General features: G+C 52.7%; 1 protein-coding gene across 8 annotated transcripts in view; it reads left to right on the top strand.

Moving 5' to 3' along the window:
• The window catches only part of PTPRF (protein tyrosine phosphatase receptor type F), a 371,253-nt gene that overhangs the window by 307,632 nt on the left and 50,870 nt on the right, over nt 1–12,751 (top strand). For all 8 annotated transcript variants that reach the window (XM_083845518.1, XM_083845516.1, XM_083845515.1 and 5 more), the window contains 2 exons: nt 3,610–3,915; nt 6,675–6,868. In XM_083845518.1, the coding sequence (XP_083701644.1) occupies nt 3,610–3,915; nt 6,675–6,868 (500 nt within the window). The remainder of the gene's footprint in view (nt 1–3,609; nt 3,916–6,674; nt 6,869–12,751) is intronic.

Consider the following 12,751-nt stretch of genomic DNA (forward strand, 5'->3'; position numbering starts at 1 on the left):
TTCAGCTCAAAGCCACAGGAATAACTTGGTTTGGCCAGTAAAACCTCCCTCACGTTGATGTACCTCAGAGTTCTTCAGTTTATCCAAAAAGCGACTGGGTCATGGCTTATGGTCTCCTACTTGAGAAGATTTCTAATGGCACTCTTTATTCTCCAAGAAAAGCGCTTGACAGTTACTCCTGGGCTATTCAGTGAGGCTGACACACCGCAGGTTGAGGAGTCCCAGGGCAGGGTGGATTCTTACATCCTGGGGGTCTCAAAGTCAAACAGGTCTTTCAGAAAGCTTTGCTGTAGCTCAGCAGAAGTTGTGTGCACAGCAAATGACTTCCAGGCAGAAATTCTTTGGTCTGCACTTAACACCACCTCGTGTTAGATGGTTGGATTGGTCCCCTGTGACCTTAAAACTTATTAATCTGGGAAGACTGTTGCTCCCAGCTACAAATTGGCCTCCTTCCTGCGCTCTTCCATCTGGCTGCGCTGAGAAGGGCTGTTAGATCTCAGAGGATGACATGTTCAGGTGGGGCACAAACCGCAGGAGCAGACAGACTCCTGCTTTCCAAAGAGCCTGTCTTCAGGCTCTGTTCCTGGCCCTGACAAGCCAGTCAAGGGTAAGGCAGGAGGCACATCATTGATAATGAGTCACTAACGGGCTGGAGAGGGGTGTCTGCATTGCCGCTGCTGGCTCTTCTCATGGCATCCCTGCTTAGGAGCAGTGGGGATGTTTGTGCAGGAAGGCCACAGGGGTGCAGTGCCCCTTCACACCCTCCCACCTGAGAAGAGAGCTGCCCCCTGGGCTGTCTTTCCTGCTAAGCTGCTTGCTTAGCTGCTGGGCACCCCGCAAAAAGTACGAGCACGGCTGCTCCGAGGGGCTGAAGAGCACGGGGGAGTTCTCCAGGAGCCTGCAGCGCCGCAGGCAGTCAGCGTGCTGCAGGAGAGGAGCGGCAGCTCCGTGCCCATCAGGCCTCACCATTAACATGCTGTTCTCGCTTCAAGTGTGAAGGTGGATTTGAGGCTGCCTGTTCCCCAGCACGAGCAGTAGGTGGGCTGGGTGGGTGCACAGGGCAGCTGCGGGCCAGCGGGGGAGGCCGGATGGAGCAGCTCGGAGACGGCAGTGCTTGCGCCGTGTGCCTGTGGGTGCGTGCCGGCCACCCAGCCTGCTCTCTGCTGACCCCAGCAGGGACACTTTCACTCCTTACGCATTTTAAGTTGATCCTGCTTACGTTACCAAGTTTTATTTTGCTTTCTTTAAGTGTTTATCTGAGTTTGTGCCTTGTACATCATGTGTGTGACTCTTACCCAGTCAACAGCCAGCGTTTGTCCTGCCCGTGCTGCCAGCCAAAATTTTGGAGAAGGAGCTCACTGCCGCATCCTGAAGGGTGCTGTGGAGGCCCAAAGCCAGAGCAAGTCTCTGTAGTGAGAGGCTTCTCTGCAGACAGTGGCAAATGAAAGGTTTGCCAAGCTCCTTACATCTCACCTGTCCCCTCTGAGGGATGCCACCAGGCTCTGTCTTACGCTTTCCCTGAATTCACTCTTGCTGTCGCTTTGGTGTTGTATCTTCCTACTCTCTTCCCTGCCACTTCTCTACTTGATTAAGCAAAGGTGTGTGAGGATTCATTTTCTACCCCTCCTCCCTTCTAGTACACCAGATGGCGGGGCCGTTTCTGCTCTGCCTGCCTCAGGAAGGCAACTGCTTGCTTCCACGCATTGCTTTGGCTTCTCTTTCCTCCAGTACAGCCCATAGCAGCAGCCCAGCTCTGCCCAGGCACTCCACTTCATCTTTCCTCTTCCCAGGCAGCAGGGATGGGTCCCACTCCCTAAGCACAGAAGTGGACACTGAGGGTTATGAGCAGCCTCCAGCTGCCTCTGCAAGCGAGCAGCTCTTGTTCCCAGCAAGCAGAGGTCACTGGTGGCATTGGAGGTCCGGTTGTCTCCAGCTTTCCCAGATCTTCTTCCACTGCCATCCCATGCTCAGCACGGTTGAGGCACAATTGTTGGGTGTTTTAATTAGCTAAGTTCCCTGCTGCCGGCTGGGGTGATGCAGGTTGTGTTCTCCTGTGACTGGGCAGGCCAGACTGTCCCTGTGCCCCCAAAAGGCAAGCTCAGGTGCACTGATGGCTTCAAGGACTGCAGCATGGGGAGAAGCACCAGCTTCTCTTCCTGCATTTCTGGGTTTTTGGGTGCAGTGAAGAGGGGAAGCAGCCTTTCACCCACCACGGCAAAGCAAGATGCCTTATACTCCCTTATTGCTTGACCAGATGTCTTCCTACTGTGTGTGCTTTTTTGGTGGTGGTGCCCTGCCCTCTCTGCCTGGGGCTCTTGCTTTCCATGCAAGCACCCAGGGATGCACCCATCTCCCTTGTCCCTTCCACAACCACATGGGCTCCTTCCCTTCTCCGGGCTTCTGCCCTCATGAAAAACACCTGAGCGCAGCTCCCCTCCCCTTGTGTGCCGCCTGCAGCAGCAAGGCACGGCCTGGACAACACAAACCCCTCTGCAGGGGGCTGTGCTGTTTTGTTACTAGAGGCCCCTGACATCTCCGTAGCATCCCAGGCCAAATGAGAGGGGGCTGCTGCTCCTGTGACAGGGCTGCCATGCTGCCGGGGCGCTGGGGGGAGCAGAGCATCTCTAGGGCACTTGCCCAGTTTGCTGCCTTTTCCAGCCTTGCAGAACTATTGCCCTGTTGCAAGATTGCCACAACCCTCGGTCATCTCTCCCTTTCCTGGTCCCTCTCGTCCCCCAGATTTGTTTCACTTCTCTTTCCCAGCAATGCCGCATGGACAGGACTGGTCCTCATCCACTGCCCAAACGCTCTTCCTCCCCCTGTGGTCAGTTAGCCCTGCTGGGGCTTAGAAGCTGCCTCAAACTGCAGGTGGTGTTTCACCTGGGAGGGATCAGACCTGCCTACCTTCTCCAGCAAGCTGCTGAGGCAGGTATCCAGTTTGGGAGGCATGAAGCAGTCAGTCCCAGGTACGAGGCAGCTGTGCAGAGCAGCACACCCGTGCTACCTCCTGGTCGTGCACGGCGCCTGGCTCCCACCTGGGTGAGATGCTGCTCACTGCTGACGGTCGGGATTTCAAACTCTGCCTGGACGCACTCCAGCCGGCCTCAGTCACCTGCCTTCCCTGCCCTCTGTTGTTTCCTTCACTTGTCTAGGAGCGGGCTTTTGCAAGCCTTCGTGCAGTCTGGTGTGTGAGCTTCTCCTTCTGCCACTCTTGCCTTCTGTAGCTTCCTGCCTCTTCTGCTTTCCATCTGCTTCTGATCCTCACTGAGAGCATCTTCCTTCTCCTTACCAGTCTCTCTCTCTCCCGTTACTCCCATTTGCTGTGTTTGGTAAAGTCAGCGTCCAGAACTGCACCGGGAGGAGCTGTTCTCTGCTGCAGAAGAGCCCTTCTGTCCCCATGCTGTTCATCAGGCTTTCAGATACAAATTGCCCCAGTGCCATCTTTGGTGACCCGCAAGGAAGGCAGGCAGACGCCCAGGAAGCTACTGGCTGCATTTTGTGCATCCGTTCGGTGCTCAGTTGGCTGGGTAAAAGTTCCCTGTGCATTTTGGTTTGTCCTTCCACTCATTTCCCTTCATCTCCCCACTTCCTTCATTTATTTATCCCCAGCCCCCTCCGCCCCACCCCAAGAAGTCGAGTGTGTAAGCACCAGCTCCACCACCATCCGGGTAAGTTGGGTGCCGCCGCCTGCCCAGAGCCGCAATGGGGTCATCACCCAGTACTCCATTGCCTACCAGGCAGTGGAAGGAGATGACAGCACCAAGCATGTGGTGGATGGCATTGGACGGGAGCACTCCAGCTGGGAGATCAAGGACCTGGAGAAATGGACCGAGTACAAGGTGTGGGTAAGGGCTCACACCGATGTGGGGCCGGGACCGGAGAGCATCCCCGTGCACGTGCGCACTGATGAGGATGGTAGGTGTTACCGAACTGCTCCCTCAGCTACCCCGGGGTGACCAGTGCTCCCCTAGATGAGTTGTTTGCAAGGAGGGGAGAGGGAGTGGGGATGCAGGCCCTGGGAGCGCTGCCTCGAGCAGCACTGGTTGCTGTCGGGAGCGGTGCTTTGGTCGGCTGCTTCAGGCAGCAGGTGAGGGCGTCACGGTGCTTTGGCTTTCCGGTGTTGTATGGTGGTGAGTTCCCTTTTCCTTAAGGCAACGTGAGCTCTGCCAGCCAAAGGCTTCTCACATTGCGAGACCAGGACTTGAAGTTTACTTGTTGACCTGAAATCCAGCAAACTAAGAAGGAGAAATGAAATCCATTTGAAACTTGTAGATATCGCAGGAAAGCTGCTTCCCGCCCCGGCTTCCAGGCAAGCCACAGCTTATATAAATCTGCTCTTCCGCTCAAGAGTCAGAATATCGCATGTACAGAGCACTTTACTGGAAACGACAGCTTTAAAGAGAAATTGCTTTGTATTAGCAGGGCTGTCAGTTATGTCATCATGACTTAAGCCATTTCCTTTGAAAGTGCCAGAGCTCAGGGTGACAGTAGGAACTTCCATGGCTTCGTGCTGACCCCAGAAGCTGCAGATTTAATGGGAGGAGAAAGAGACGCACCATCCGGGCAAAGAAAGGATGATCTCTGCATTGCCCAGGCAGTCACAAATTGAAACCAGACGTGTTACGGTTCCCCTAAATGGACTGCCGCTGTCCCCCTCGTCTCGGTGGCTCTGGAAGCGGTGTCTGGGAATGCTCGCTGACGGCATGCCTGGGCTGGCAAACACATCTGTGTGTCTCCTGCTGCCTGTATTGTTTGCTTCAGTTCTCCTTCTGCAGACTTGTAGCCCAGGGGAAGCTGCTACCCCAGAAATGTCGCAGCGTGCTCTCTCAGTTTTTGGGCACTGGGGTTGGACGTTCCAGCTCAGCTGTCAGGAGTGATTTCACATCCCTCCGACACGCTGATGCTCAATAGATAGCCACGCTAAAGGAATGAGAAATGCTAAACTGCCGTCTGAAAACAAATTGAACTTTCCCTCTTGGGTCTGGGATGCAGCATACGCCTCCCATAACAGGGTAACTTCCCCTCCTGCAGTAGGACGGTGTGCCCTGAGACGCTGGGCTGCTCACACGCACAACTTTGCATGTCCCCACGACGTCCCTGGACTGTGTCCTGCCACGGCCTCTCGCCTTCTCTTGGCAGCAGAGCTTGGCACACAGCTTCCCTGCGGTTCTCAGGGAGGATCTTGCTTTTCGCTTGGACTCCTGGCTGTGTGTGGGGGCAGGTACCTTGCGAGGACAGGAAAACCCTGCGACTTGTCCAAGGTCACTGCGCTAAGTGAGCTGGATTACAGCGTAGGCTGCTCCAGCCAGGAGGTGGTAACTACTCAAGCACAGCCCCCTCCGTTCCCATATCTTGGGCTAGCCTCATAGCGCTAAAATGCTCCATTCCTCCTTTCTCTATTTTATTTAATTACATACAATTAAGAAGGACATCTGGGGAAAATAATGAATTGCCCTGCGGCTTAAAAACTGCGCGTACCTGCTGGGTAGCTGTTTCTTCCCCATCTAGTTGGTCGAAATAGCAGCATTCATTATGTCTGCTTGTCAGCTATCCATCCCTAATTATCTAATACTGATCGTTTCTTGCTGTGTTGAGAATTGGGGCGTAGGGGGTTCCAAACCCCTGGATTTTCCTGGGCACTGGGAGGTGGAAGGAGACACGCAGCAGAGGTGCGAGGATGGAGCCCAGGTCCCTCGTTGGGGTGCTGGGCACTCTCCCAGCAGCCGTACCCTCTGCAGGGAGCGCACACCTCCGCTCCCAGCTGCTTCGGGAGGCAGGAGCTCTCCAGGAGCAGCCAAGAGGCTAGTTTTTTAGCATTGACATTTTTGTCACAGTCGATGCAAGAGCAAAAAGTAATAAGGAGGTAATTTTTCCAAATGGTAAATACGGTATAAATATATTTTTAAACGGGCCTCACCTTGCAAGAAAATTGATATTTTCTGGGCAGTGTAATTTTTCATTTTATTATCAAAAAGCATTCAGCTAGCCGTGCATGAAATACAGTCCCTAGAGCTGTCACAATCCCCACAGGCCCCTTTATCTGTCTGAGTTCAGTGACTGCTGTCTCTGAGCTCTGGGTTATTGTTTTAGGATGGTGCTTTTCCCCCTCATTAACCTCTTGCTGTCGCAGGGGATGAGCGTGCACGCGCTCTGGCTGGTGGCAGGTACCAGGGCTCCCCGCGAGGCAGGCTCAGCACCCAGTCGTGCTACCTGGGGCTGCTGGACTGCGTTCAGATGTACGCAAGGGGATCTGAGAGGAGGAGGTGTGCAGTGACAGGCAGGATGCAAAAAGGGCTTCCAAACCCCTGCCTCCGCTGCAGGGCACCCTGAGCTGCAAGGGGTTACGGTACTCTTTATATTCCTGTATTGCTCTTTGCTTCTGGCCACTGCTGGGGGACAAGAAATGAATCTGACCCGGCACAGCTGCTCTTACAGGGGCACTAGTGCATATCACAGCCCTGCTGTTTCCCACTGAGAGCAGCAGAAGCACTGGGACAGGGTCAGGGTTATGGCCACATTGGAAAACCGCAGTACGACCTCCCGGGCGGGTGCAGGGGACCTGTGCCAGCAGGGTCATCCTTGCAATGAGGTGGAGGGAAGGTAGCGAAGGAGTAAGAGCTGGCTGACAGCGGTTGCGTGGTGCCTGCTAAGTGTCCGTCCCATGTGTGTTACAGTGCCCAGTGCCCCACCGCGAAAGGTGGAGGTAGAGTCTGTGAATTCGACCGCCATCCGGGTGAGCTGGAAGCTGCCCATCTCCAACAAGCAGCACGGGCAGATCCGGGGGTACCAGGTCACGTACGTGAAGCTGGAAAACAACGAGCCCCGAGGGCAGCCGGTGATCAAGGACGTCATGCTGTCGGAGGCACAGGTATGGCACGGGGACCGCAGGCTGGTGGGCATGGCACCTTCCCTCTCTGCGGAGGGCTGGGCTGGCTGGGTCCAAGCATTTCTCGGCTGCCCCTTGCGGCTCTGCAGCGTGGGACACAGCCCTGCCTGAGCAGGGTGAACAGTTTATCCACAGACCATGGCTTGCAAACTGGTAAAAAGTTTTATCAGGAAAAAGCTGCTGTAGGAAAGATGATGTATCGGGTGATGCTCCTCTCTTCCCCCTTCTCCCACGTGTACCTCTCTCCGCCTGCCTCATCCTATGCAGACTCCAGCTGGAGCAATTTGTGTTTTGCTGGTCAGGTTATAACCCTTTGGAGAGCTGTAAATAAGCCTTGAGTCTGCTGCTTTCGTGCTGCTGACTGCGTGCAGAGCAAAGCCCATCTCTGGGCAGAGGCCGTAGGGTGCTGCCTGTCCGTGGGACGTGTGGGGTAGTTGGGCACCCTCGGGTGGGGACAGTTGCCAGGCTGGGCAGCCCTGGCATGGCTGAGCAGAGCCTCCCATCCCTGCTGCTGGTGCAAGGCAGGGACTTGACCTTGCATTGCTTCTTGAAACCAAACTGAAGAGAAGCCACCTGAGTCTGGGAAGGGCTGGAAGAAAAAGTGGTGAGGTGCAGGCCCACATCGCCTGTAAACAACTTCACCTTCTGCCGTCCCGATACCACACTCTGCTCGTATTTATGCAGTCTCCTGGGTACCTCGCTGGCAGTTAGCCAAGGCCCCATTCCCACCCAGAGCTACAGGCATGGTTATGGGCTCTGTTCAGCCTCCTAAAAAGGTACTAGCCTCTTTCCCAGGGTCCCAGGAAGTTTTAGGTGCCCTGTGATGATACACAACTCCTCTATGGAGCAAAGGTCCTTCGTCATGGATGACCCGTGCTGTTCTCAACAAAGATAATCGTATAAATGAAGTACAGGATCTGCTGCTGTTGGAAGCGACGAGTAATCGATTCAGAGCTGGCTTGCTTGAATGATGCCCAATATAAATACTGGCGAGCTGCAACGATTAATTGATCTATCTCCTGAACGCAGCTGTGAATCATTTATACGTTTGTCAGTGGGGAGTGCAGTGCACAGAGGCGGCTTTGCTCCCCATTCATATTCTGAAGGATAAAACTCGGTAATAATGTGGAAGGGGAAAACTTTAAAGAGAAAATGCTGTAAGGGTCCTCGCAGTGTTATCTGGGGCACATCTCTGTTTGTTTCAGATGTTGCTTTATTTTAATCATTAGAAAAGCTACTTGCTGCCCTTTACTTATTCCGGGAGGATATAATCTTCCATGTTGTTTGAACAATTGGTGCTTTGTTGTTCAGCTGGAGTTTGGAGTTAATGGGTTGGTCTCAAGCGTAGGTGGGTAAAGCTGGCAGTATTCTTGTTGGTGTTTTCACATAGTTTATGCTTGCCCGGCCAGTTCTGCTTTCATTCCTTACTCATATACATTTTGGAGAGAGGAAGGAACCCCATACTGATGTGCAGAGCCACTAATGTAGCAGAGCCAGGAACTTTCCAAGGACTGCTGGATTTTGCATGACTTTGAATGTGTGCAGTTGTCATCAAGGAGGCGAGTTGCTTAAAGTTTCCTGTCCTGTCAAACCACTTACCAGTCTTTCATATTTGGTGAATTTATGTGGGAAAGTCCTTGATTGCTGCAATATTTATTTGCTGGCATGCATTGTGCTGAGTTCATCTGCTGAAATTCCTGAATGGAAGTGAAGGCCATGAGACAGTTGCACAGAAGTGACTGCTGTGAAGGAGTCACGTCACTCGTGGGATAAACTAATGATGACCCTGCGGGGAAGAGGTTTCACTGGCTTGGCAGAAGAGCTCTTTATTTCCTGAAAGAGTGAGAAGCCAGGCATGACCTGTGCTTGTGATGAAATGCATCTGCTCCAGAAGCTGAAGAACCCTCTGAGAGCTGCCATCTTTTAGTACAGCAGCACGTGTCTTTGCCAACAGCCAGAGGTATTTTCAATGGAAGAAAACAAAGATTGACTGGTACACCTGTCCCTGAAGGTCATGGGATGTAGATGGAGTCCTGTTCAGTACTCATAAACATTCGTAACATTTAAATTGATGTACAAGTTGACAGTTAAACTGAAAATCTGGGGTCAGAGCAGAAATTCTCAGGACATGTAGGCAGAACCCCTCCTCCTGCCCAGGCAGGCTGTCTGCTGATTCTGAGTAGGTATGTATACCACATAATCTGCTTCCTGCAGATGGTACGAAGACACTGGTATTAAAGCTGACTCATGATTTTTGACGATTGAAGATGAGAAATAGAGAGAGAGTAAACGAAGATGAAAGGAAGAAGAAAAAGGGAATGGAGATGTTAGCTATGCAGATAATACAGATTCTCAGTTTTCAAAACGATTGGAGCGGAAAGGATTCAACCATCAGCAGTGAAGTGGGGGCCCTGGTGCCGGAGAGATCACATTTATTTTGCAGCCTCCTGCCTAGGAAGAATAATCAGTTGTCTGGAAGGTCCTGTGATGGAGCTGAGGCTTCTCACTCCTCTCTATGGCTGTGACTGATGACCTCTGTCAGGCTTCTGTGTGCCTTCAAGTCTGAGCTCCCACTCCTACGGACAGACTCATGGACCAGCAAAAGTGGCTGTTTCCTGGGGAGAAGCACCCAGTGACAGCGAGTATCCCACCCGCACCACCTCCTGCAGCCCCTGCCATCGTGGCTCAGCCAGGTCCCACGACAGGCAATGGCAGAAGGTTCGTTTCTGTGCCCTGGGTCTCCTTCACGTCTGCCACTGGGGGTGCAGGTTCCTGGCTGTGATCAGCCCGGCACAGAGAGCGCCTCCAAAAGGAGCAGGGGCACCAGTGGGGGCTCTTGGCTGAGCCCTGCCACTCTTGTTTGCACCCTCCAAGACAAGCAGCTGGACCTGGTGTGAATCTAGGTGTTTGATCATTGTGTCCTGCTCCCAGCTTGCTTGTCCTCATCGCAGACCAGAACATCTTTGGGGCGTGCTTTCTCCCCTACCCTCGACTTTGTGGCATTTGCTGCTTCTGCTGGGAGCTGGCTGGATACAGCTGGAGGTCTGGTTTTGTGGAGAGACTCCTGCCACCTCCTCCTCCCGCTCTGCAGAGTCATAGCAGGGGAGATGTATGCAGCCCACAAGAAGGACTGCAGGCTTATGGGAAGACTGTGTGGTCTTTGCAGGTGGCACTTCTCCATCCAGCATGGAGACTGAATGCACGTCCCACCAGAAGAGCAGGAAGAGGTAACGGCAAGCACTTCAAGCTGCTGGAATGAGATCAAAGAAGATGGGAAGCAGAGACTCCTGTTCTCCCTGGGCAGTGCCCACCCCAGGCGTAACACAGAGGAATTTACAGCCTCCCCCTTTTGCTGGGTGCTAGTCAGGGATCCTTATCTGGATCTACTTGGAACAACTCCTCCTGCTTGCGCGCACCTAGGTGCGGAGGTGAGATATACCCTGCTTCGTGAGTGGAGCAAAACTGAACGGCACAATCCAGAAGGCTTTGCAGTAACGGACAAAGAAGTTCTGGAGCTCACAGACTTCTTATCCAACAGGCTCAGCACCCTGAGCATGCATCTGGAGCTGCACTGTTGCACCACGGTCGCTGAAGCAGAGAGAAGGATCTGCAGGAAACCCCCAGTATCCGCTTCCCTTAGCTGGGGCTGGAGTCTGTCTTTTGTAAGAGCCATGGTCAGGGAAAACAGCCGTTCCCTGGTGAGACATGACTGTACTGTGCGGTGTTGAAGTGTAAAATGAAACGTTAAGGCATTGCAGCTGCCATAAATACAGACTGTTAGCTTTAGCACTTCCCTGAGCCATCCTGCCTCATGCGCACAGCACTGTCTGAATTCTTTTTATGACAGCTCCTGGGCCTTTCAGATCAATTTGTCTTACTGACCAATCTTAAGCATTTAAGAAGCAATTGAGCAAGTTTAGGAAGGAAATGTTTTGATCCGCAGATGATATTTTCATAATGAAACTGAATTTATATCGGGCTATTTATGCAGGCCTGGCTTTTCACTGTTACTCCTCCAACACAGACCTCAAGGTGTTTCTTTGCACTCTGATCTGATACAAGATTAAAGGCCACTGAAACGTGGGAGCAAACAAAGTCTGAACGTTAAACATTGGCCTAATACCCTAGTGGACGATAATCCCCCTGCTGTGGTGTGAGAGCTGCAAGATGCGGTGGCCTTGCTCTTCGTTGAAGTGGGGTTTCAGCGTCTGCTCCTGGAGCTGCACGTGGACAGCACTGGGACAGCTCGGGGTGCTAGCACCCACATGGCCGCCATCCACCAGGAACAGTGTTGGAGCAGCAGTGTGCTTCTGGGAGAAAGAGCTGCCAGGCCTCGCGTCCCTCCTGTAGCAAGATTTTTGTCAGGCTTTAGATCAGCAGGGCAGAGCACGTGGCTGTTGGCCGTGGTGTGGGGTGGCCGGTGCAGGCAGGACATCAGCAGTGGCTTGGGTTCAGCTGAGCACACAACACTGGAAATAACACCAAGGTGCTAAAAAGGGGACCTCTGGGGACAACAGTGGTTAGTCAGGGCTTTGACTTTTGACTTTATAGGAAGTCTTTAGGGACAGCTTGACCTCTTTGCTGAAATTAAATTTTAAGATGGCTTAGCGGGACAATTCTGTTGCACTCTTCTGGCATGAAATAAGTGAACTGTAATAAAATCTTAGAGGAGCATTTCTCCCATAGCTGCTTCTTTGTGAATTCAGAAAATAGCAAATATTTTGAAGGCATGCCATGTATTTTACTTCTGAGGAGAGTTCTCTACCACTGTGATAAGCTCCAGCCTGTGAAAGCCACCTCAAATAGCCTGAGTACAAAAGACAACTTGTAGCTTTAATACCATTTAGTACTTCCGCAGCATCAGCAGGTTCCCAGGCACTTCACCAGCATTAGCTGGGCTTCCCAGTGTCCTGAGAAAGTCAGGATCTGAGCGCCATTTCACAGCCGGCGGTTCAGGCTCAGTGCAGGGCTTGCCAAGGCTCACGCTGTGAGTCAGGGGCAATAATACCTATCTTCCACTTTCATCTCCGTGCTTGAACCCATCGACCGGTGCTTCCTCCAGGCAGATTGAGTAACCTGAGATGTAACGCATCACCTTGGCTGAGAGAGCTCTCTGTGATCTCTGCAAACCTCCCTTTGGTGCATCAACCACAAAGAACCATGCTGCTGGCATGCCTCTCAGTTTTGATGCCTTATAACCCCCAATCCCATCAGAAACCTGCGTGGTCTCTCTCCAGAGCCATAGCTGAGCTGCCATGGCTGAGATCCCACGTGATCTTTTACTGGGAAATGTTTTGTGTAGAAGTCTTAGCTGCAGGGCTGCTCTTGCCAAATGAGCGTTTGCCGTTTGCTGCCGTGGTGCTGTGTAACTGGGAGCGAGGAGCTGTCCCCTTGGTACGGGCACCAGTTTTAGCCTTGCTCCAAGCCATGCGGCGCTGTTGCAGAGGAACAGCTTAGTGTGGAGCTCTGGGTAAGACCTCAGCCTCACTCTGTTTCCAAAAGATGACCCTTCTCAGTTTTCTGAGGTCCCCAGAGCACTTTCTTGAAGGTGTGTAAAGGTCATCTTGGTACATCCCAGCAGACAGTCCCTGATGGGTTTTGTGTGTTGAAGTCTTCAGTTCTCAACAAAAGATGGTGGCTGGAGGATCACTGGGACAGGAACTGGGGATCAGCCCACAAAACTGTGAGTGCTGCCACTTGTGGGGCAACCCTGATCCCCAGAGTCTTGTCCTTTCTTTCTCCTGTTGGTGGAAGAGGCAGAAACGTGCAAACAAGGTCAGAAAGGGAAACAACTGCAAAGTTAGGAAGTGGTGATCTCTCCATCAATATGGGAAGGAAGCTCCTTGCCCCCATTTGTGTGAATGA

This window comes from Anser anser, assembly GCF_964211835.1.
Source record: "Anser anser genome assembly, chromosome: 8".
NCBI lineage: Eukaryota > Metazoa > Chordata > Aves > Anseriformes > Anatidae > Anser > Anser anser.